The 26,242-nt window shown below is 33.0% G+C and overlaps 1 protein-coding gene across 5 annotated transcripts in view; it reads right to left on the bottom strand.

The window, feature by feature from the left end:
- LOC149088219 (uncharacterized) overlaps window positions 1-26,242 on the bottom strand; it is a 144,229-nt gene that overhangs the window by 5,935 nt on the left and 112,052 nt on the right. For 3 of the 5 annotated variants that reach the window (XM_089245571.1, XM_089245572.1, XM_089245573.1), the window contains 10 exons: window positions 24,208-24,401; window positions 22,907-22,965; window positions 19,561-19,694; window positions 18,294-18,392; window positions 10,088-10,181; window positions 7,742-7,823; window positions 5,750-5,820; window positions 4,259-4,416; window positions 3,456-3,600; window positions 2,860-3,003 (listed from right to left, as the gene is read on the bottom strand). In XM_089245571.1, coding sequence (XP_089101697.1) covers window positions 2,860-3,003; window positions 3,456-3,600; window positions 4,259-4,416; window positions 5,750-5,820; window positions 7,742-7,823; window positions 10,088-10,181; window positions 18,294-18,392; window positions 19,561-19,694; window positions 22,907-22,965; window positions 24,208-24,401 — 1,180 coding nt within the window. The remainder of the gene's footprint in view (window positions 1-2,859; window positions 3,004-3,455; window positions 3,601-4,258; window positions 4,417-5,749; window positions 5,821-7,741; window positions 7,824-10,087; window positions 10,182-18,293; window positions 18,393-19,560; window positions 19,695-22,906; window positions 22,966-24,207; window positions 24,402-26,242) is intronic. The other 2 variants (XM_089245574.1, XM_089245575.1) reach the window with 2 other exon arrangements.

The raw sequence follows: 26,242 nt of genomic DNA, 5'->3' as shown, positions 1-26,242 counted from the left end.
TATGGTATTTTTATGACAGAATTGATGTCCGTCAGCGTGGAGGAAACAGGGGATCTGTATTTTCTATATTCCCGATAGGATTTCAGTGCTATATCACCTTTAGGTTTTGAATAGGATCAATGAGTGTGATCTGGATTTTTCTGCAGCTGGGAGAACGTGCTGATTTTCTTTCCGATAGGTTTTCAGCCAAATTTGTCTATTTAGATTTGGTAAAATTCATATAATTCCATTGATATGGAATCAATATCTGTAAACAATGGGTCTCGCATACAATATTTTAGAATCCTTGACATCCTACTGATGAGTAAGGCATATGCATTCTATATGCTTCAATCTGCAAGATTTTTTTTTACAACTAATAGACAGAATATTATTGAAATTTTGTATATTCATGTGAATCAGTTGGCGTTTGGTGTAGGACAAGGTATTTATTGGTGGCTTCTATATTGTTTGTGTTTATTGCTTCTACAGAGGAATGAATAAACACAATTCATTCCACTGTAGTGGATGAATCGTGTGGACTCCCCTAATGGACACTCCCCGTTAGTGGACACCTCTCATTAACGGACACTTTTCTGATCCCCGGTCCTGTGGAATAGGGTTTTAATGTATTTCACTCCCTGTTAGTGGACACTCTCAATAGCAGACAATAAAATGAGGCAAAATTTAATTTTTTTCTGAACTCTAATTCATTAAATTTTATTCATAAATTGAGAAATTATCATATATTGATATATATTTATCATATCATATAATAGAGATTATATATAATCCCAAGATCGTATTGATAAATATGATAACTCGTCAGTTAATTACTTGATTAACTGAACATAACTATTGTCCAGGATTCTGATTCCGAATGGTAATGTTGATTTTGTTTGCACATGTTGATACTTGTGAAGAAAGCCAATATTATAAGACTGATAATGTGGTTCTTATCTCTCATCGCATAACACATGTAGTGTATGTATTATGTAAGGGCAAAAATAATTAATTTTGTGGTTTAATGAAGAGAGGAAAGGTTACAAATTTTTCCATATTTATCAGACTTCCAACTTTATTTGGGGGGATTATACAAAATCGACGGTAAAAATGATAAATGTAGCAAAATTTAATCAAACTTTCTTTATCGAGACGATTTGCAACTATTCATAACCACTGGCGCATCACTTTTGCAGTAACATATACATTTTTAACATTAAAATGTATAAGAACCGATTGCGACTGAAGCTAAACGTTGTATAAATGTGAAAGTCATATAAACAAGGTTCCATTGTATATCCTACCTCTCCAATAGCAAGCACTCCCTATTAGCGGACAAAATTTTTGTTCCCATGGGTGTCCGTTATCGAGAGGTTCTACTATAGTGGCATTTTATATTGCATTAGCTGAGACATTGTTGGAGGTATAACTCCACTCCGATTCACACATTCATCATCAATACTTCACAAATGATCTGCCTGGGGTAATTTTCAATCTCTTCTCAATTCTCATCATCAGTACCACTTCATCTGAGTTTGCCTCACACAGTTTTTGCCAACTCTGAGAAATTTCCTCTTCCATGAATCTGCATTTTTTTTACATTTCTACAGCACTCACAAGAACGTGGATATTTGTACTTTGCAGAACAAAAAGTCATCGGACAAAATGACAAGAATACTTGACAAGAAAAACTGAGACACCCGCTGACCAACATTTGCAGATGAGATTGAGGGTAAAAAATGTCTTGTGAATGGGGATTATACCATATTGGATGCTCAAAGAGACTATCAGAAATATTTTGGTCTTGCAAAATCAATTGTGCTAACGTTGGCAGTACTATACAGTGAATGTGTTCTAAAATATCTGGGAGGGTCAGTGTGTGTCCCCCTTCTGTTTTTCTAGGTACATCTGTTTGTAACTTCATTGATAAGAAAGATAATGAAAAAACAGGATAAAATATTGGTGTATAATAGAAGCATAATAATTCAGGAAAAGTCGAGAAATTTTCAAGCTTTCAATTTATTCTTTCTCGAGGTATGGGAGCAGAAAGAGCATGCAGGTTCACAGAGACCCTGTCCGTCTTTCTAGTGTTAAGCACGATAAATATGTAATGCAAGTATCTGCATTTATAATGAAAGGAAAAAGCATCAATTTTTAAAGAACACTGACTTTTTGTGACACTTGATTGATGTTTTTGATTTCACCATGACCGATGTTTGTCTTTTTAATACAACTTATATGAAAAGAAAAAGTCTGCGTTTTTCTGAAACGTTTGATGAAAAGAAATTCATTGGAATGAGTATCTTTAAAATTTATTATTTTTTGATTATCAGTATTCATGTTTCGTTATTGCACGTACATAACTTTAACAAAACAGGAAGTTTTGACCACATGTGCATCACTATAATCTTCAATTATTATCCACGACTATTGACTGCTAAGCTATTTCCCTGCATGATAAGACAACTTTTCTTGTTACTATCAGAAGGTTAGTAAAACTTCCTTAAAAAAGGAATTTCCCACTATTCCCCCATTTACGACATGTGACGTCATTTAGAAAGGGGTAAAAAACAGAGACAAAATACTTTTTGCCCCACAAGAAATTCCTTATGGATTGTTTTCTGCACGGGAATTCTTTTTAAATGAAGTACGGAACTTTTAGGGACAGTTAGGAATTTTTTGTGATTTTCATAAAAATTCGAAAAGATTTAAGAACCTTTCAGGAGGTCGAGAGATGAAGCTAAAATTCAGGAGACTCCCAGAAAATTTGGGAGACTTGGCAGCTATGCACATGAATACAAATTTTTTAAGTCTTTAGTCAAAGTTATCACATTTTTCACACTATCACAATTGCAAATTGATTATTTGAACACACACCTCATAAAGTAGATGGGCTTCTTTTTCAGCATGCTCATGAACGAATCTTGATTTTCCTGTTCGCTCTGAAGTTTTGTTTAAATGCTCTTCATATTCTTTCTCCAGCCAGATTATTCTATTTTCATGGTCTTGGAGCTGCTCACGCTTGAAATAAAGTATACAAAAAATGAGCATATGAGAAAAATAATTGAAAATTAGAATGAAATTCATAGTTATTGGAATACAATACACATACTCGAAAATTATTCTTTTAGATTATGAATCTACGTAAAATTTAATATTTACCTTTGATTTCTTTCATTTGGCTTGAAAATGTATATTAAAGAAAATGGGTGTCTAGAAATATTATATCGCTTAAAATTTGCAAATTACCATTAATACATAAGATAATCAAGGGTTTTAAATTCACTTGATTTGAATCAGCCATTCAGTTTTGGATATTGCATTGTTTCAAGCTAAATTATCGAATTGGGATTACTTTAAGTCTCTATGTATGATGTTTTAGATGGCATTAATTTTCAGATTAAGTAAAAATATATGTATACACACATGTCGATATTATTATAGATAAGAGAACTGAGGTAGTCTTTTTTTACCAGGTTCATTTTTGTGTGACTAACGGGTAAAAGAGGCCTCTGAAATTTACGCTGACTACCAAGACCAGCTGGAAGAGATGGAGAAGACAGACTAGCAGCAACTAGATTGATTGCGTCCACCCAGCTGTCCAGTTCCTTGGAGTCGCTGTGAAGAAACCATACAATCAAACAATAAGACATTGCTTGGAAATTATTATGACAGGGGAGTCCATAAAAATTGTTCCATTAACCAACATTATGAAAGAAAAAAATAAATTGAATTACAAATACAAATAATGCTTTATATAGGCCTATATTGCAGGAGTTTCGAAGTAGAGGAGGAGGTAGAAATGGAAGAAGATCTAGAATGGATTCTATTATTGACAAAATGGTTTTGAAACAGTAAAAAAAATAGTATGAAACTTACTATCAGAATTAAAACTAAATTGAAATCAAAACAACTCTCAATAGCAAAATACAGAAAAACCTCTTAACGATCACCCCTCATTTGCGACCAAATAATAATTTCCTCTTGTATAATAAAAGTATGCTTTTCAAACCACTGATTAACGGAAAATTTGTTTGTCCCATGGTGTCCGTAAAAAAGAGGTTTTACTGTATTAAACTCTAAATATAGAAAAATATCAAACTCTCAAATTAAGAAAAAAGCACCACTGTATGCAAAATAATTAAGTAGTATAGATAGCATGCCTAAAATTATATGATTGCAAGAAATACACAAGATTATTTAAAAAAATTACATCATCAAGGAAAGATTCAAGATATTTGAAATATTAGGGCTTAGATAAAAATCATATGTTCACCTCGTTTGGAACAGATAAACAGCCTGATCAGCAGTGCGTAGCCGGAAGACATACTGTTTCTTAGTGTAATCACTAGCTTTCTCCGCATATGCATGATGGATTCGGATGGAGTTATGAAGACTGTCATAAAGTTGATTTTTCTTGAATCCATGCTCATCCTATAAAATATGAAATAAAAAGTATGTAGAGTGTGACAAATATTTGTCATGGTAAAACCTAGAACAAAACCACTGAACCTTCCAAAGAAAAGAGTAATAATAATAATAATGAAACATTGTTTGAAGTACAGTCGAGTTTGCTTAGAGCATAATCTTCCCTCCCACAGTGATTCAAGAAGTGTACGTTATAAACGACAAGAATGTTATAAGCGATGTCGTGAAATGAGCTTATATAGCATTTGTATGCACATGCATAAAATACATTATTGAGATTGCTGCAGACAAAATAAGCTTAAGCAGCAGATAATTAAATTTAACATAGAATGAATGTATTTTTTGGTTGATATATGTCTCCTGAGGAACTTTGAAAAATTTATTCAGTACATAATATGATGAACATGCATAAATTTCTGCTTAATTTAATTGATTTCGCTAACATTATTTGGGTTCATGCTAATAGTTTCATTCAACGTTGTCTTCATATTTGTAATTAATTTATAAAGATAAATTAATGTTCCCAAAATTTGTCATCAATCAACATGCTTTTGCATATTCTTTCAACATGTAGAGATTTGAACCATGTAAAGCTTTTAAACCAGTGCAGATTTCTGTTTTCCCGATCAAAACAGTTTTTCTTTTATCAGTGTCATCTACCAGGTGATCTAAAAGTATTAGAAAAAGCAAACATTTTTTCAATGATTTGAAAAGCATCAATGATGCTATTTTGACAGAAATAGGGAAAACAGAGTTTTTTAAAAATAATAAGTAATTGCCCACAGAATGTGTACATACTAACAGGTAGCGCTGTCTAGCTACCCACCACAAGCGCGGATCCGGAACAATATGTTGGGAAGCACAAATTAGTGGGAGCAAAGGGTATATCGTGAATACACATATTTTACAGGCGAAACCATTATTTTCAGTTGTATTTCTGGATCCAGAGAACAGGGCGCTATCACCCAACCCGATTCATTAGTCATATGTCAATATCAAATGTAATTATTTTGACAAAATTTTTCGTTACTAAAGGAATTCCCATGCCTTTCTGTGAAAGACTACGTCCAGATATCACCCGAATACAATGAATGTTGGTTGCAAAAATTGATCATTTCTTGGCACCATTTTCCCAGGTTTTTCTTTGCAGTATGTTGTATCACAATCATTTTATAGGTTAAGAGAGTGTTTTTGGTATGTTATATCCACAGTGTATGTTATACGTGTACTCAACTGTATTTGAGAGGTTGAGTATGAATAACACTATACCATCAATGGGTAAAAAAGAAACATAATTTGAAACAATTAAAAAATGAGGTTGAGAGGAGAAACTATATACCTTGTGAAGATAAAGGACTAAATCCTTTAATGTTGCATACAACATTTTCCAACTTCTTCGACCTAGTGGAGCTAAAATAACAAAATTAAAATTTGATTTGTACAAAAATGTCTTGCATTCATTTTAATTTTTGTTATCCTAAATTTTTATACACTTAACCCTTCAATGTTTATTTTTCCCCCGATAGAAAAAAACCTCATTACTTTTTTCCCCCACAAATGTTTCTGTAGGAAACTGAATAGAATGCTAATAACTTGTACAAAAACCTGTTTACAAAGCACCTCTAGTTTTAGCATTTGTTCAAGTAACTTTATTTTATTCAGCTTTATTTATTGTAGAGCCAAAAAAATTTAAAGTATCTAAAGCAGGGTTCTTTCCGGGGGCGAGGAAATTCTCAAAGAGATTTCAGGGGTGAGACAATTCATGAGCTTGGGTGAAAAATGCATTTGGTAGGGAATAACGGGGTAACCAAAATAAACATTCTAGTGTAAACATTTCTAGTCATATATACATCAGAATTTGACAGAACACATGAGAGTTGTTCAAATTTTTCTTTTTTTCTGCAACACTGTTTTTACCTTGAGACAGTACACGCACTACCCACACAAGACCTCAATTAAAAATGCATGTATATAGTTTGAAATTTATGAATTACTAGCTATAATACCCGGCGTTGCCCGGGTTTTCTTCAATGAGGCTTTTTTGGATCACGTAATATCTCCCTCTTTCTTTGAGGGACATGCAAACCAGGTCTAAGTTAACCAATATGGCCACTTCCTGCGAGTCTCATGAAATAAACAAATCTAGATATTTAAAGAAACCTAGAAATGGATTTCCCCCCATTTTTTAAGGGGCTCTAGGTATTTCGATTCCCCCCCCCCCCTTTGAACTTCAAGTTATCTATCTCTGCCTGTTTCTGCTTCAAAAAATACTTAATTAAAGCTGTGGAATTTTTCCCATGTACTTTTTAGGGGCCTGCAATTAATTTTAGAACAACCTAAACTATATGAATTTATGAAGTTGAATATTAAAAGGCAATGTGGAGACATTAATTTTCATGCTTGAGAAGATATAAATAAAAAGTTGAAATCAGTGTTATTGCATGGATAGTATCCAGCTCAAAAGTAGGTCCGGCTAATTACTTCATATTTAATCTCCTGGGCTTCGTATATCTCTAAGCGAACTCAATGTTTCAAAAATCGAGTATTTAATACAGTTTTTAAAATTATTGATGTGACAGAAAACCAAACCAAATTTCCACATTTCTACATTAAAATCGAAAATTTTAGCACATGTGTTTTCTGATTTCTATGAGGATCACCCTTTCCCTGACCATCAAAGTGATGCTGATGATGATTACGACGTCATTCAAAAAAACCTCATCACTGGGAGTATTGAAAATGTGGCAAACCATTATAAAGGTATAAATATTATACATATACTAACAGCGTTGAAGAAATGACAAACCATTGTAAAGGCATATACACGTCTGAAACGCATTGCTAGGGAACCACGGTAACCAAAGTAAATGTTCGGAAAGTGATTGTTGAGGCCCAAAAACCATTGTTGCTGGACAGTTTTTTGCCCTGGGCTGACGAAATTTTAAAGTAGCCTATCGTTCAAGTCGGGTCCCATTTGGTATATATGCAAAATTTGACGATCACACACACAGACAGACAGACAGAAAATCAATTTTATATATATAGATATAGTTCTGCCTGAAAAATATTGAAAATAATTCTATTTCTTTGATCACACAAGGCAAAAACCAGAATGGACAAGCAGGTGCCCCAAAAGCCTTTTTCAAGGACATTTTAATTTGACAATTTGATAGCGGAAAACCAGAACATATCTAGTCATGCTAAGCCTAATCGTGGTATGTAAAATGAATATGTAGTTGACAATGTGTTTTCTGAATTGAAAAATAGAACTTGTATAGTGTTAGAATAAAAGCAAAAGCTCGTAAGTATAAGATGAAATTTTACTACATACTTTTCTTTCCACTTGGATCTATGCAGCACTTTCTCATAACATAACCCTTCTTGTATTCTGTTGCGCAATTTGGATTTGGAACCTTCAATCAAGAGGAAAATATTTCTTTATTAATAACTCTTTTAAATTTTCAAGAACATAATTCATAGAAGAAATAAATAAACATAAATACAATCACTTGCCTAATTGGGTAATGGATAAACTGAGATACCCTGCTTATTCTAATATCATCCTCTGCAACCAAAAATTCTCCCATAGAGATAATGTTAGCCTTCTCCGCTTAATTGAATATTATAATTCACACGACAACTGTTGATACAAATCAACCACTACGTACATAGTATTTTAATCAGGACACACCAATTTAAAGCACTTGATTTTTAAAAAAAAATCATTGATCCCCACAAAAAGCATTGTGGGGTCATTTTGACCCCAGCAAGTATTAATGCATTTTAAAAATCAACAAAAAGAATTTTCATAAAAGCAATTGATTTTTTTAGAATGTCTTCATTCATCGATCAATTAACTCAGTAAATAATTTTTTAAATTTCTTTAATTATTTTCCCAAAAATTTCCTTTTATTAAGACACACATTCGAAAAAAATGGAGGGATATGTGACTTGAATTTTTTTAAATTATATATGAAAATTTTTGAATGCAATTTTCATGATTAAAAACTGAACAGATATGATTAAAAACTGAACAGATATGATTAAAATATACTCAGAAAATAAAATTTACAAATTAAAATAATATTTACTATATTTTCACAAGCACCAAAATTAGTCTTATTGTAAGACTGAAACACAGTACTTGCACACAAACAACTCCATGAAATATTGATCACACAGGTCTTATGTACAGTTCACTAACAACACTATCCTCATGCTCACCTCGAAAAAACTGGTGCTCCCCCGAAACGCAATTTCTATCTCAACACTACGTTCGTCAGACAAAAAATGTCTTATGAGAATGGTGAGGTGGGGTCATTATGACCCCATGAAATAATGGAAAGAAAAAATAGAACAACCTCATAAATTTGTCAAACACCTGTGAACAACTAGCTTGAAAGATACTGATAACAGGATGCACCAGATGCATTTCTTTCTCAAGGGAGTGGCATGCTGAGCAATGCGTGGGGTCAAAATGACACCACCATGCCAGTTGAGGGTTAAGCAAGACCGTGCAAGTCAGAAACACATTCATTAATTGTGCAAGGAACAATCTTGTCAATATAATTTGTTTTATTTAGTTGATGCTGAATAGCCCTGTGGTTGTACATCCAGTGAATTGAGCTACCTGCACCATATGTGTGATACTGAGTTGCATTAATAGGAGAGGATTCGTGAATAAAATCAATTTTCTCTACCAGAAAAATGTTAATCCATGAAGTTAATTTGGGCTTAACAACCTTTCATGTTACATAAACACAGGTTTTTGGTGTTTGTATTTTTTGATTTAGTTCATTTGTAGTTTATTCATTAATGCTTAATTAAATTTGAGCAATTAAGAGAAAAAACAGTTATGTGATATGACAGTATGCATTCTTAATGATTAACAAGATTTGTTTTAATTAATAAGCAGTCAGTTAATTTTAATCAAAAAATCTGATTTTTTAATTTTATTTTTTAAAAATCATGATTTTTTCATACCGATTTTAATTGGATAAAACATTTGGATTCAATGGCAGATATGTTGCTAAGTTAAGACTCAGGAAAAAAAACTAACTTGAGAGCATTATAACACATATTATTAGCGTGAAGTGCTGAATGGAGACATTGCAGCCTCTCTTAACTACAGCAATTTATAAAGAATTGAAAAGTGTGTCTCTTGTGTATTGGTTAGTGCACTTGCCCAGTATGCAAGGGGATCCGGGTTCGATTTACGGAAGAAACAAATCTCACTTTTCTTTCCAAATATTCGTTTCGGCATAACATCCAGAAAATTCAATTTCTCAATATATTTCGGGCCAAAAAAAAAAACCATCTCTTAATCATAAAGAACTTTGGCAACTTACTTAAGGCCAAGATAAAACTCGCAGTTACAGCTTCAAGTTTTGGTAAATAATTGTACACATATTTAGCATATCAGAAATGTTTTGGCATTAGGCTCCCTTTCTGGCCAAAGCTGAAAGGGACTGGAGATTTTGAAAAATCACCAGAATTAATGCTTTAGCCATACAAACAGAAGATAAGGATTTCTGGAACATTTTGCCTCCTTTGAGATTGATTTATGCGAAATTAACTATAACTTATTCTTTGACATTAAGTTTGACCTAAAATTTGAATAACCCAAATTTAGGTAAATTATGCTTCTAAAAAGGTTAGTGAACTTTGAGATACTTACTTCAAGAAATGGGTTGTGTCCAATATAACTTTGACGTGGTTCTTGAACCCCATGACCATTAGAGTTATTTTTCTTATCATCATCTCCAAGTTCTCTGTAACATATGGAAGGATGAGACACATACATTTTATACAGTGAAAAGGTAAACAGAATTTCTTGCATGACAAAAATGTATTCACATTTAAATCAAAATTAATCAGGAAAGACCTTAGTACAAAGACAAAAGAATGAGCACTGCACTGCATAGTTATTACACTGAGTGTCAATATATCTTTAATGGTTTTACATTTTAAGTTGTCACAAAAAATGATTCAATATCAAGACCAAAAGATAACTAAAGGCAACACAGCATTAAAGTCTGTAATATAACTCTTAAAATAACTGAGTTTGAATAAATTTGTAGGATACAAGTTTATTAAAAATTAAACTAGTCACACTTTTATGTTTGAAGTCCCGATTTAACCCTTCATATCTATATAAACTGATTTGGGCGATCTCTATAGAAGTATCAGCAATAATTCTAAAGAAATAGTTTTCCTGTTAAGAAAAAGTCCCATTACTTAGATTAAAAAATACAATATCTTTAATTCTCCGTTAAAAAAAGGAAGGGGGAAAGAAATATAGAAGGAAGAAAAAATAGAAAAGGGAAAAAGAGTACAGTAGATTTCTTTTCACCCTCACCTTCTCATCCTCACCCCCCATGTTATCTTCCTCTTATCTATCATTTCCCAATTTCATCAGGAACACGAATGTTTTTCAAGTTCTTGAAATTTGCACAATGTTTGAATGTTTATTCTATCCATATGAAAGTTGTTAACCAAATTGGTTTTACAAAACACATGTCAATTGGAGGGGAGACGCATTCATGTTTCTGGAAAAATTTTGATGCAAAAGAACTGATCCAACCAGATGATAAACCAAAAAGTGAAAATTTGCACATTTATATCTCTGATATAAAGGAGATGATACATAGCCTAAATAGTAGATAGATGCATTATATCGTCCCATTGTAACGTGCCGATGATCCCCCGGCGTAAAAGTCCGTAGTCACCGTCACGTTATCTTTGTCATAAATGTTACTAGTCTGCAGCTGTGATCGTATGGCGACGATCAAGGCCGATCGTGATGTTCGCCTGCGATCGCATGCAAATGAGGTGACCTTGAAGCCGATTGGCTTGATCAGACACGTGCGGTCGGATGTTTTTCCTTTAAATACCGGCCGTACGTTGTAACAAGTCTGATTCCGCGTTCGTCTAATCTTGTTCTGTTCAACTGAAGCCCTCTAGTAGGACGGTTCACCGTCTTACTACCGTATCTATTGGCCTTAGGCCGAATTGTTAAAATGCAATAATCTACATTATTTGAATCCGTTTTCCGGCAGGTCCGGAATCAAAATATAAAACAATCTTCACAGTCAAAGTTCTTCATTGCTGATCGAGGTGGTCCGGCCCTCAACCGAGAGGCCCCGGAGCTGATCAAGGTGGTTCGGCCCTCAACCGAGAGGCCCCCGGAGCTGATCAAGGTGGTTCGGCCCTTAACCGAGAGGCCCCCTGGAGCTGGTCAAGGTGGTTCGGCCCTCAACCGAGAGGCCCCCTGGAGCTGATCAAGGTGGTCCGGCCCTCAACCGAGAGGTCTCCAGGAACTGATCAAGGTGTTCCGGTTCTCAACTGAGAAAACTCCTGTGGTATTTACGGAAAAGCTAACAACATCGGATGTCCGATCGCTGCACAGGTTGACTGTTGTTGATCATCAATTGGTGAGCCAGTATCTTTACTACTAACGTCCAATAGAGGGCTCCAAGACATACTAATCCATTGTTAAAATTAACTAACCCATATAATTAATTGAATAAATAATAATATTTCATGCGAAAGTTTGTTTCTAATTATTTTCCACTTGTCGTTTGCCACTTTATTGCTGGATATTTCGAACCGGGCAAGCAACTCCCATAAGGGACGTTGCACCATGCATGCATTGAATATGCAAATTTTCCCTTTTTAATCAGCAGGTTGGATACCTTATTTTGTTGTCTAAATTTTGTCTGAAACTCAAATGTGTATCCCTTTTGAATCATGTTACAAAACATTTTAGGAAAATAACTTCCATAACACGGGTAGAGCAAACATTCAAACATCATTTCCCACATTGTTTTTTTCCCCAAAGACATTGTACATTCATGCTTCTGGCATGAGAGGGGGGGGGGGGGAGGGGGGCGATATGTGGGGGAAATCACTAAACAGGGGTATAGAAAGAATTGGGATGGGAAGAAAAACAACCTTCATTCATAGGATTACAATGAAGCTTCGAGATGAGAGAAGAGGTAAAAAACCAGGGAGTGCTGGAATGAATTTCTTATGTTTGCATTTGGATGAGATACCTTGTTCAAATGTAAACTTCATAAGGGGGGGGGGTGTTAAACATTCAATTTTAACCAAACTGTAGCGATGTCAAGCAAAATAATCAACATCGCAATGTTGCACACCCAACTGCTGTTCATCAAAAAAAAAATCTCAATTATATCAAAGAGATATGATTCCGCAGTTTAAAAGATTGATTCAAAAGCAGCAAATAATTCAAGCCCTTAAATTTTATAGTGAATTGAGCTGGAAGTAGTAGTAATAACTACTGACAGACTGGTGTGTGAAATTTTTAAGTACAAGAACACAATGACACACTTTTATTAGTAGATGGAATTGGAACAAGAAGAAACCTCTTTTTTGAGAACACAGCAGAACCCTTTAATGAAGTGGTGCCACAAGCCCTAAATTATTATCATCATAACAAAAAGAACAAATTTTGAAAAAGAGAGACGTTCTGAATATTAGTGCCGAGCTGAACTTTAGAAAGAAAAGTTTGTCTCTGCCGAGAATTGAACACAGGTCTTCTTGCAGTCAGTGTGAGAGTATATGAAAATAGCTAATTATTATGAAGTATCAAAATCTGAAGTGATTCTATTTTCTATACCAATTTAGGGACAAAACAGAATTTAAAAGTCTGTACTGATTAGGTTGATGGGAAAAACTTCCCAGGTAATGAAGTAACATGAATAGTATAAGCATTAAAGTTAGTTTTAAATAATTGATTAAAAAAACAATGAAAAAATGTGCAATCATTTAGAAATTTATAGACTTTCTCATGCATCGCTTTTTTTTTTCTTTTCTGAAACATGAAATTAAGCTTAGGGATTATAATGTGATCCCCATGCATTCCTGAGAGATCTGTACGATCTGTCCAGTGAATTTGTTAGTATTAGTTGACATCCATGTCCAAACTAGGATTCCAACCCAGACATGCACAGTCAAAGGCTGGTACACTAACCAGGTGGCAAAGTAAAAAATAACTCAAAATTATTTTACGTCACTTCTCACTGATGACAACTAATTATAGCAAATATTGAAAAATAGTCATTTTCAATGAAAAATGAAAGTACTCATTCTGTTAAAAATTGTGATCCTGCAAGACTTTTGATACTTTTTTTTTTTCAAGTTTCTACTCAGAAACAGGTATATGAAAGTTTAATCTAAAAATCTTGAATAATTAAAAACTTATTTCATGAGCACACTGAAAGGAATCATTGGATTTCTTCACAACTCCTCATATTTGATGAGATTGATATGAAGAAAAACTTTTGAAGAAACAAAGAATAAATGTCTACAATACCAGTACATGCAAAAATTTCCCCATACATATAAAAAAATAATTCTATAGGTCGCTTCCCCTTTTTGTCATTGTGTGACTAATAATAACCCCAGTGGTCAGCAGCCCTTCAATTCTGACCAGTTTCAGTCAATTATGGAGTCAGTATTTTTTTTCAAACACTTTTAATTAAAAATTCTCACAATAAAAATTTCTGAAAGCATAAAATGTAAAAGTACTAGCAGTTACACTCACCATATCCAAATGGTTATAATCACGTAAAATATAAAAGTAGGTACCATAAATGTACAGTAAAACTTCGGATTACAAGTAACTGGGTTTATGAGTGTAAGACGAGCAAAAATTTCAAAATTTTCAAACAGACTAACTTATGAAAAAGATATTTCTTGAAATAAGAGTAGTATATATATATATATATATATATATATATGCTAGAGACTCCAAGATAAACACTATAACTTTGAGTGTCCACCTTGTCTGTCGAGCATCCCATGATCACAACTAAAAAGCTGGCAGTTCACTTTCTCTCACTATGGGAGAGGCCTTATTACAAGTTAGAGGACCAGTCTCAAGCATTTTCCATAGATCTTTTTTGTGTTATTATTTCAATGAAAGCCGAAACTGAAAAATATCTTGTCTGCATATGTGTATTAAAGAAACCCTTTAAAGGGCTCGTTTGATTTGGGCCCTTTGTTAAAACATCACTGACTATCACAATAGCATTGCTGTAGCATCCTTCCCATGAAAGACTGTCTCACCCACTAATTAGGTTTAGATGTTTATGCAAGCAGAAATTCTAAAGTAAAAAAATCCCTTGCCCTTTTATATTATTCTGGAAATACTTGAACCTCCACTGTAAAATAAATAAAAATACAATAGTACATAACAAATCAACCAGCATTTTAGCTATGAAAAGTATCGTAGCTGGTGTGAGAGGAGGGGGGAGAACGGTTGCAAATTGAATTATTTGAGTTTCCATCATTTCTCATGAGGAAGTACGATTTGATATACAACTGTTTCGAATTATAAGCAGCAAGTTCCACTGTATTTAGGAACACAAAAAATAACGCAGAAGAATCATAAATCGGAAAACATCTGTGGCAAGTGAAAAAGTCGTTGACTAGCTAGCTGATTAAGTTTGATTGCACCACTCTCTTGCTATGACCAATAATTACACTGCTCAACAAAAAAAAGATATTTTCATGACCCCAAGGAAATTTCAACAGTTTAAGGGTATATTGGCACTGCTAATTTCACAACTGATATTGTTTTTGCCGAATTGGCTATAGTTTTTGACATAATGCATACTCGTAACATTTCAATATATAGTCTGCAGCCACTAATTTTTGCGTTGAATTTTTACTTTCAATTTTTTATTTCCCTTTTTTATTCAATATATTATTACATTTATATTATGATCAGACATTAGAGGTCTATATTTATTGATATTAATTTTATTATTTATTTACATTTCGCACAATTCGAATGTGATTTGTATGTTGCTTATGTATTACCACACACACATTAAAATTTGAATTTCATTTTATCTCAAAGACCAGAGCCAATCTGACAAAACTGAAGCCAGATTTAGAATTAGCACCCTAAAATCACTGAAAAAACTTTGAGAACAAATTCAGTGTGTTGAGCAGTCTTATTCACTCAAATTTATTTTTCATGCAATGAAAATCATACCTCGCTCTTAAACAGTAAAACTTTCAAACAGATCAGAAACATTTCTTATTTTTCAAGTTAAAATATAGTTTCAGTTGGTCAATTAAATGAACAAATAAATACAAAAATACAAAAGAGCATATGGGAAATATTAAGTATCAAACACTTGAATGTAATATAAGTTCAAACACCAGGAATAAAAAGAAAATTTCATAAATTTACAAGTTAAAAATATTTCAAACATAGAATATGCACCTCACAACAAGAAGAAATTTTCAGAATATAAAAACAAAATGAGGAAAAAAAAATTTTTTTTTAGTGAAAGCAAATAAGCAAGTGATGAGCTTTGAAACAAGGGATAGGGGAAATAAAATTTTTTTAGAAGCAGGTAGCCAACGCTAAAAATATTAACATAAAGTAAGCAAAGTAAGACAAATAGACATACATCAAAAAAGTACACAGACAGTACAAAAAGTATATGGTGAAATAATGAAGCACATAGATTTTATGAAAGAGATATGAAAGAAGACAAGCTTTGCGATGTATCTCAGATCGAGTGAAAAGAAATTGAGGGCAGTGTTTGTTACTGTAAACAATTGTCACTTGGAGACAATGTTGAATGCTATATTACTGTTGTGAATTCTTTTCCATCTTCTTATGTTACCAAGTTAGTTATATATAAAACAAATTCCACAAGTTTTGAGATGAATGCAATTAAACAAAGAGGTTATCATTATACCAGCAAATGCATTGTTTTGTGGCAAAAGAAACCCAAAATATGACACAATGAAAATGTTTTCATTATTTTTCTATTAAAATGGTAGTTATCTATTTGATCTGCATGATGGGTATTGCATGAAAAGTTTGCATGTGACGTATAAATAGATTAAAAAAAAGACCAGTCTTTATGCCATTTTTTTTAATAAATGAAAATGAATTAAGAGTATCTTGAGATTTTGAATTTTTATAATCTCAAAGTGAAACAAATACAATATCTTTAATTGATTTGACACAAAACTCTACCACTGATTGCTGGAAAAAATAAACACTAGTAATAGTTTTTAACATAGCCACAAAAATTTTCCAGCTATGCTATTTACTACTGTATTAATACTAAACAGTGCAACAGCAATAACATGAGCAACTATGCAAATGTGATAATTGTGAAATTGCACTATGAAAGTTCTATACTGTGTCTATCTCTTTTGTGTCTTAAATTTGACATGCATCAGTAATGCTGGAACCAGAATATTTTTATGGCAATGTTGAAAACTCAGAGGTCAGTTAGACTTTCCCAGTATCTTTTTTGGAAGTTAACGGACAACATATAGTCAATTATAGGGTGGCCAGATCATGTGACTGAGAAAATGAGACAAATCCTGATAAAAAATAGAGCAACTTGAGAAAACTTTTTCAGACGGCATTACAGTGTCAAATTTTAAGGCAATGGTTAAGACTACCTATTGCCAATAAAGTCTGTGGTTATAATGATTTACACAGTTGAATCCCAAATTTAAAATATAATAGAAACATTGTTTCAATGTATCTATATATAAAATTATTTTAATATAGATAAAGATTTTTTAATTTATTATCTCATGTGAAGAACGATTGTAAATGAGTAGATTATAAATTGAAGTGTTGATTTGAAATGTATAACAAGTATTACAACAACATATTAATTAAAAAATAATTTTATGTAATAAAACAAGGTGAATGCAGGACAACCATGGAAATGTTTTCATAATCTAAATAATGTAAAAAAGTAAGTGAAAATAATTTGCCCCCCGAAGAACCCTGAGATTATTTTTTAATCAGTCCCAGCGTCTAGTTATGCGTGGCCTAAGTTTGAGCACCAAACTGGCTGTTCTGTACTATAATGTTGTGCAAGATACAAATTCCATTCAAACTAGCGGCCATGCTAATGACACAGCCCTCTCAATTTGAAACTACAAAAAAATATGGGTAAATTTAAATGTTAAAATAAAATGTTTTCATCACTTTGTTAATGTTAATTCATTTTATGTTTAATGTTTTCATTACATATTAAAAAAAAATTGATTTGATCAGATCTTTGATTGCACAAAGAAAAAAAATCAGGATATACAGGCGTCCATAAAGCATTTTTTTTGGGGCAGTGCATTAATTAGTGAAAAACCGGGACATCTGGCCACCCTAGTCAAGTGTCGAGTATCAAGTCATATCTTATGAGGCATAAGATCAATGTCACCATGCCAGAAAAAACTTGCTCTTTATAAAGTTTGTATTCCATCAAAAGGAGATATTTTTGAATATGGAAAAAAAAACCAATCATTTGAGTAAGGGTACAAGATATGGGAATATATTTGCAAAAAGTTTTCTTTCGCTATTTTATTTGGGACAATAGAATTCACCCGAATAGCTTTTCTAATATCCAAAAAAAAAAAAAGATATGGACATATAAAAAAGGTATTTTAAACATAAATTATATAAAATAAAATGGGAAATATGTTTCTAGTTAAGTTTTAAGTGGTTTTTTTTAAAAATAAAATTGTCAGCATAGCTCTTGCAATAATGCCTTTGTGCAGTGTGATATGAATACTCTCAAAAAGGTGAAGGAAAAAGAAAACCATGATAAGAGTCAAACATCAGGTGAATAAAAAAAAGGGAGAAAGGATGCAAAATACCAGAAAAAAAATCTATGAAAGCAAAAGATCATTCACAACTAATACAAAAAGAAAAAAAAAAAAAATCAAAGAAACTAAATCAAACAGCAAATGCATATTAAAAACAAATTACTAAGAGGGAAATATAAAACACAAAATTCAAGGACGAGGGAATAAAATTAAAAATTATCATTATTATAGTAAAACTTCAATGTTAATAAAAGGTTTTACACCTTTGGGGTATAGAACCAAATGCTAACGTTCTCCATGAGCTAGATAATGGTTGAAATAAACTACTCTTCATATCAGGATACGAAATCCACCTTCTTCTACTAAAAGAAACGTAATGTTTCAGTCTTTAGAAGATAGGGGTGAAAGAAAGAGAGAGAGAAACAACTACAAAAAAACATTCACGGAAAGTAAAAGTTGTTTTAGAAATACATAAAATTTTTCAGATAAAACTCTATGAATGTGTAAAACATTTTGTGTATGCTTACTTGTATAAGAATATTAATATTATACATGAATATGCATGATGCTCCCTGTAAAAAATAGGGAAAGAGACCCAGATGATATATATTTTTGGTTATTATGCTAACTAACCATGTATTGGTTGATTAATTTGAATGATTAATTGCCTCGAATTTTTTTTATACATTTAATTTTCCTTTATGATAGTTAAAATGAAGACTAGTACTGCTCACAACACATACAAAAACCCCCATTGAAATATTTACAAAAAAAAGAAGAAAATCCAGTGAATCATCGAAAAAAAAAAATTGTAGAAAAAATGCGTTCTCACTAATCTTTAAAACACCCTATTTCCAGTTTAAAAACAAATATTAACGGATATAATGGCTCCCACCTCCTGGAACAGGGCCCTTAGCCAGATTTTTTTTCACAGGTCCCCTCTGTAGTGCACTTAGTGTGTGAAAAAACAAAATGATGAGACGTCCCATGCCCCTGAGCTGAAGCCCTGTCAGCCCCACTCTTGTGAAGATCATGGCTGTTATGAATATACTTGTTTCTAAGGGTTTGAAAATAAAAACATGCAGGAACATCATTCTTTTTTTCATAATAACCATATTCCCCCCCCCCCACCACCATTGAGCAATATAAGTATGTTAATTTTAATCCATTTTAATATATAAATATATTAAAATGGATTGAAACATTAATATAAAATCTATCCAGCAGTTAAACTAAATGAAAAAATTACTATATTTTTGGAAGTAAAAGGTACCACAGGGATCAGTTCTAGGGGGCCAGTACTTTTCCTCATTTACACAAATGATTCTAGTAAAAAGACTTTCTACAGTAGAAATTTACAAATTTCATATTTTTTGTAAACACAAAAATGTGATTTTTCTGTATCAAAGAACACTGCATAAGATCACATACAGAAATATGAACTTATTTTCCAGCACAAAAACCAAGATAAAAAAACAAAAGTTTAAAAACTCAAGGTAAAAATGCTGAAAAACAAATTATTCTACATACGTAGCCCATTCTAGTGGTTGGGTTTTAATGGAATGATACAGTGATTTAAGAACATCTCTGGGAAAATTTTCTCCGTCATTCAAGTCGGACAAATTTTCAATGAACTCTCCACAGACCATTTTACGACAAGAAATCTGAAAAATGAGAAACCCTTATATTTAAACATACATAAAGCGTATAGAATTATTTTTTGCGCACATACTTATCTAAAATATAAGAGTAGGAGTACTAATCCACGATATGAATGAAATAGAAAAGTATGACCATAAATAATAAGATTACATTTAACTCACTTATGTATAAGAGAATGAAACACAGTAAAACTTTGAAACAAATCACAAAAATGCTTTCATCTCATTTGACTTATTTAAAATGGTGTAGACTAGAAATTAATAGAATCAAATAGCATGTACAAAACATCACAAAAAAACAAACAAACGAAATGCGGTGCTACTGCATACGTCCAAAGCAATATATAAAAAAAACCAAAATATGTGAAATAGTGTCTTTAACAATTTCATGTTAACTTTTTTTTTTTCACTCCAGACTTCACAAAACTATCGAATACATAGCATGACTTTACGGATAAAAGTTGTGTCTCAGTTTGACGTTGTTGCTGTCCATAAATTTTTTAACCCCTTCCAGCCTCAATTTATTTTGAATTTATTTAAAAAAAATTCAGAATTTCTTTTTAATGCTTATTATTGTCATCTAGAAATTTCATTAATATTATTATTACTGTGAAAATGCCAAAGTTCCATAAACAGAAGATCATTTTTGTTTGAATTTGTACCATAATAAATTTATACATTTTTTTAAAATCCTATACAGTCGGCATTCATTATAACAACCCCTAACATTTCGCCAAAAATGTAAGTTATATCTGGTGCTCATTATATCAAAAAGAAAATATATCAGGGTTTGTCCAGATCTTTTCATAGGATCCTGGTTTTCGTAAAAATGTTCCTTATTTTTTGTAAGGCAGAATATCCTCCTACCTGTGTGAAAAGCTCTGCATGCATCTACGGTTTCTCGATATTTTTTAAATTTTATTTGCACACACGGGGTAGGAGATTATAAAAGAGTTGCTTCATGTTCTGCGAGGTTGTGAATGCCCTATATTTAGTGAAGGGTTGGTTTTCTGCACCTGAAAAATTTTGAGAATACTCTGGCAGATGGATCCAAATTTTGACTGGACAAATCTCTCCATATAGTTGGATCGTTATATGAAAATATTCAGAACTTATCTTACCATACATTGTAATAGAATTGCCGCTATAGCATAGGGTCGTTAGAAGGAGCACCAACTGTATAACAGATACTGATAATGAAAGAACAGCTGAATATTCAAGTCCACATGGTCACTTCAAAGGCCAATTTTTATTGATTTATTCCAGATTTTTATTGATTTACTGATGATTTTATACACGTGTGATTGGTTTTATTTAACACATTTTACTTTCATTTGATTATATTAGCTGTAACTCACTGGCGATGTATGTGCACGACTGCACCTGCCCATGTATAAAAATTAGTATTTGCTGCCAGTTATGGCCGGCGATGTAATTTTAACATTCAATAAATCTCCGGAGGCACTCCAGTTCCCATGGGGCAATGTGCTTTAAATCACCCTGTGTGATAGAGCCTGAGTGTCTTTCAGTCACTTCAAAGAGAATTCAGTTCATCTGATGGATATTATGTTGTGCCTACATTGCAACTGTTTGCCAAAAAAAAAAATCTCTGAACCTGAACATAAATGTTATCAATGTGATAAACCTGTCTATTTTAAAAGTGTTTTCTGCCTACCAGAAGCATTAGAAATTTCCCACAGATATGCTAAAAAAACAGGCAAATGCTGTGATTTTATTTTTTAATGTGAAACTGTATCATAAGGATACTACAGAAAATTATCATGTACAGGTGTTACCAATTTTTCACCAATGTTCCATAAATTAATCATGAAAAAAAAACAAAGAAAAAAATTGTTTTTCCTCAAATTTTGAAATTTATCTATGAATATACATGCAAAATAACATGCCCTTACATATCAAATTTTACAAAATATAGTCAAACCTCTCTATCTTGAAACTGACAGGATGGAAAAAAATTCAAGAGACAGAGTTTTCGATAGTTTTTTTGGTATGAAAGGAAAAACACGTCAAAAATGGCAAAAAAATTTGATTGGTAAAAACTAAAAAATGGTGTACTATATTTTACTACATAGTAACGAAATTGTTGATTAAATAATCAGTGCTCAATCACACTGTATGCAAATACACTAAAATATGTTCAATTTGTTTTTTGTTCAATTCAATTTTATTTACATACCTTATTCATGTACAGGTGAATTCAAAATAATCTGTAAGCTTAGAATGATGCATATTTTTTGCTCTTTCAGTCTTCACAATCTCATCTGTATTAGCAAGTGATGCAAATATCTTGGGCCCTATCTTCTCTCCCATTTTCATAAACAATGACGCTGCATTTTTGCAGAATGTTTGGCAGTTTTCACTGTTACTTTTTCTAGTTCCTCTGAATCATCCTCTAATGTATTTTTGTAATCCGAGTCCACCATACATTCACCAATAATTTCAGTTTCAGTCAAGGTGCTGTAAGTTCGTGGTGAACTTGGCCCATTTCTACAAAATCGAAAAACAAAATTTCTAGCTTGAAGTGTGTTTCAGTAATGCCCCTAACTAATTTTGAAATTTGAGTGAACCATCAGATCTGATCATTCATCACTCAGATAATTGGTTCCAAACCCACAGCTTTCTTGAAGTAACTCTGAATTGTTTGTTGGCTGACTATTTGCCATGCTGAACAAGCCATCCACATGGCATCCTCCCCCTGTCAATCATAGTATTCGCCTGTAATTGACGAGATCCATGAACAAAATAGGCTGTAATATGAATTCTTTCTCATCAGTTTCTTTCACCACCGGAAAAAAGTCAGATTTGTTTAAAAGAAAAGGAATTCCAGTGTTTTCTTTTCACTATCATAGGGCTTAGCCTTTGAGAGATAAAGAGTTTTTCGAAAAATACTTCAAGACTGAGAGGTAAAAATGCATTGGTTTAGTACAGTAAATGCAAAGATTTTTTCATTTTTCGAGAAGTAGAGTTTTTGAGAAAGAGAGGTTTGACTGTAATTAACTCCGTTATATATAGTAATTTGGCATTTAAATTGTTGTTATGCATGGCTATTATGCACTATTACCATATGTCAAATTTCTCTATGCCCAAGCTATAGTTGGGAAAAGGCCGAAATGATTAATCAAGCATGCTAGAGCTCAGCTTGGCATGAGCTGGGAAGGGGTTAATCAATAAATTACAAGAAAAAGGCACATTACCTCACTATGTAGGTCAGAGTTTAAAAGCATAAGGGCACATGTTAATGTATGGACAGCATCTGTTGAAAGAAAACATAAAAAAACCACATTTAAGTTTCCATGAACAAGTGACTCTCAATACAATGACACTTGAAGAACTCTGGGTATTAGATAGTTTTATAGTATATTAAATCATTAAGTATCATTAAATGGCTGCACTAAAATCCTTTTCATTAATTTATTGGATAGACAGAAAAAAATATATGATGCTATTCAAAAACATGCATTCATAAAAATTCAGGTTTTAATTAGCTATACAGTCGGCCTCACTTAATCGGACATCACCAATTCCAACAAATGATATCCGATTATGTGGGGAACAATTTTACTGCCATCTTACACCATTGGTTGAATTTGTACATTGAATACTGATGAAGGATCAATATTAATAAAACTTCTCAAATAAATCAGACACTTAAAAAATTTAATGAAAATTGTATTTATAATTACAATGACCACAATACCTACTTTTCATTAGAGAAGTTAGCACCCTCTATTGGCTCAACAGAGAACAAAAATAAAATAAATGTACGTATTAAAGGCAACTTGAATACTTGGAGGCCAGAACCTACTCTCAAATGTATTTATATCTTAAGCTAGCGGCATATTTTCCATTAATTCCAAATATTCATTCAATAAAAGCAACATTATTTGTATAGGGATTGATGTGTATTATTGTTGACATATGAAATGTAATATTCAATTAAGCGGGGAACTTGTACTAACATTGTCTCTATGGGAGAAATTTAGGAGCCGCAGGATTTTATCCATTTATGTGGGGTATCCGTTTATCTGATTAAGTGAAACCAACTGTATTGCAATATTGGCTAATATACTTCAAGGAAAGAGACTTTTCTGGATGTTATGCTGGAATGAACTTAGAAAAAGTTTGCTGTCTCTGCCAGAAATCAAACCTTAGTTCTCTTGCAATTTGGGATGAGCGTATCAACAAATACACCAGGAGAGACAACATTTCTTTCCATAATGCGCATACACACATGGACTGAGAAAAATGATCATGCTTCTCTAATGTCACTACCTGGGGAGCCATTTGCTGAAGTTAAGGGAGGCTGCAAAATCTCTACTACAATGAGTCATACTTTTCTTTCATGTCCTTTCCAGAGTTCTCACCTCAACATAATATATCTAGAGAGGAAGGCTCTTTCTTTGTATTGTGGGCTGAGAAAAATTATCTCTGTCTACAAAATATGCTTTCACACACTTAAACATCGAAATTATTAACGTAATGAGAATGAACTCACCTTGTGACCTGAAAGTTCCAGGGTTGCAGTCGAGGTAATGCTTCGAGAAATGAACTAATACCCTCTCACGCTCTTGGGTCTCTCCAATAAGGCAGAACTGTGATAGAAATTTTCGAAGAGCCACATCAAGGCTGTTTTCAGTGAAATCAAAAAATTTCAGGTACTCTTCGGCTACAGCCTTGCTGAACTCGTTGCTGCAAAATACAAGAAAAAGACCATAAATATACACATTCAGCAGTTAGGGAGGGGGGGGACATAACCGATGTTCAGTAATTTTTTATTTGATCCATTAAAACATTTCAGTGGGAAATTTGACAATATTTCATAAATATTATGAATACAGTGAGCATTGATTATCTGAAACAATTGGGGATGTTAGGATAACTGGTTTTTCGCATATAACTGATCATTCACGGAAATGTTTTTACTAGTGTCATAGGAGCAATATGAAACAAAGAAACAGCGATATTAAACACAAAACTGTATATATTCTGTATCACGTCTTACAAATAACACACAGAACTGACTAGCCCAGTTTGGCAAGTTAAAAATGGCAATTAAAGTAGGTCTACACTTTAGGAAAAAAATCCCAAATTTTCTTTTGCTTCAGAGCCGAGGCTCATTTTTTTGCCGCTAAATCTCGCAAACGTTTTAAAGACAGCAATTGGACAACATCACATTCTTCTGATGTTCTAACCACTTCATAACCGTCTTCATTCAAGGCAGTGAATCTGCAGACTGGAACGCTTTTGGTCAACCAATGTTTTGGTCAACCAATGTTTTGGTTGATTGGCATCCAGATAATTGATTCTCTACTGTATAATTTAAAGGAAAAACTAATGTAAGTCTTTGGCAGTATAATGGCACCAGCTGTTGTTAACATAGGTGAATGACATTGCCAAAGATGCACCTGTCTTCATTTCAGAACTCTGGTAACCATACATTTACAAATAAACTCGATGGGAAAAAAACCCAGTTTGTATACAGTGTGCATATTAAAAGTACAGTGAAACCTCCCAACAACAGAATTTAACTGGACCAAGCAAATGCGGCCATTATTGGGAGGTTAACGTTGTTAGGAGGTTCAGTATTTCTGAAACATGCATTGGATTTTTTGGTTGATTGTAGAATTATAACAACTTATGCTATAATTAGTTAGAAGAAGCTGTTTTGTAGCACATGACATTCATTTTGCATTGAAGATATATGAATTTTTCCATGAAGAAATTTATTTGTGATTTTCTATTGTTAATTTCATTTAAAACTTACATAGAGAAAAATTAATAATGCATAGCTGCACAGAGGCGAACACAAGGATTCGCCTCTGTCAGAGTACCAGGATTTACTATTATTAGCTAGGGAGGGGGGTTCAGATGAGGCAGTGATTCCAGTACTGCCAAAGGGTAGTAGGGGGTATAGGAGTAGGATTTGCCAATTCAATTTAGGCCTGAAGGACATTTGCTCCTCACTTGGGGTCGCGTTCTTGGAGCTCCCCGCATTTACTGATAGGTGGCTTCGTTGGGATGGGATTCATCTGAATAGGAAGGGGTCTGGGAGGTTTATGATAGGCTTAGGTCAGGTTTTTTTATTACCAGACCTCGTAGAAGGGAATGTGGGTTAGTAAATGATAATAACAACAGTATTGAAGGGGAATTACCCACCTCTGACTTGGATGGCTTTTCGATTGACATTAAATCACAGGGCAAATTAAAATGTTTGATAATAAATGCTAGGAGCTTGGATAATAAGAAAGATCTTTTAGAAACTATAATAGCTGTGGAGGGACTGATCTTATAGCCATTACAGAATTTTGGGCAAACAATGGGGATGAATCTTTCTTACACATTTCAGGATACGATACATTTTTAAAGAAATAGATCGGATAGGAAGGGGGGGATGAAGTGTTGATATACGTCAAATCATGTTTGAATGCTAGAGAGTGTAATGTGCAAAGAAGTGACATTGAAACTATTTGGGTTGAGCTTGAAAAAAAAGACGTCATAAACTTATTATTGGGGTTTGTTACAATCCACTG

This window comes from Pholcus phalangioides, unplaced genomic scaffold (genome assembly GCF_987345545.1).
Source record: "Pholcus phalangioides strain wild (caught in Gottingen) unplaced genomic scaffold, Ppha-v1.0 ptg000003l_1, whole genome shotgun sequence".
NCBI classification, from domain to species: Eukaryota; Metazoa; Arthropoda; class Arachnida; order Araneae; family Pholcidae; genus Pholcus; species Pholcus phalangioides.
Note: the sequence above shows the minus strand (reverse complement) of the source record. Positions and strands in the feature narration are given on the sequence as shown.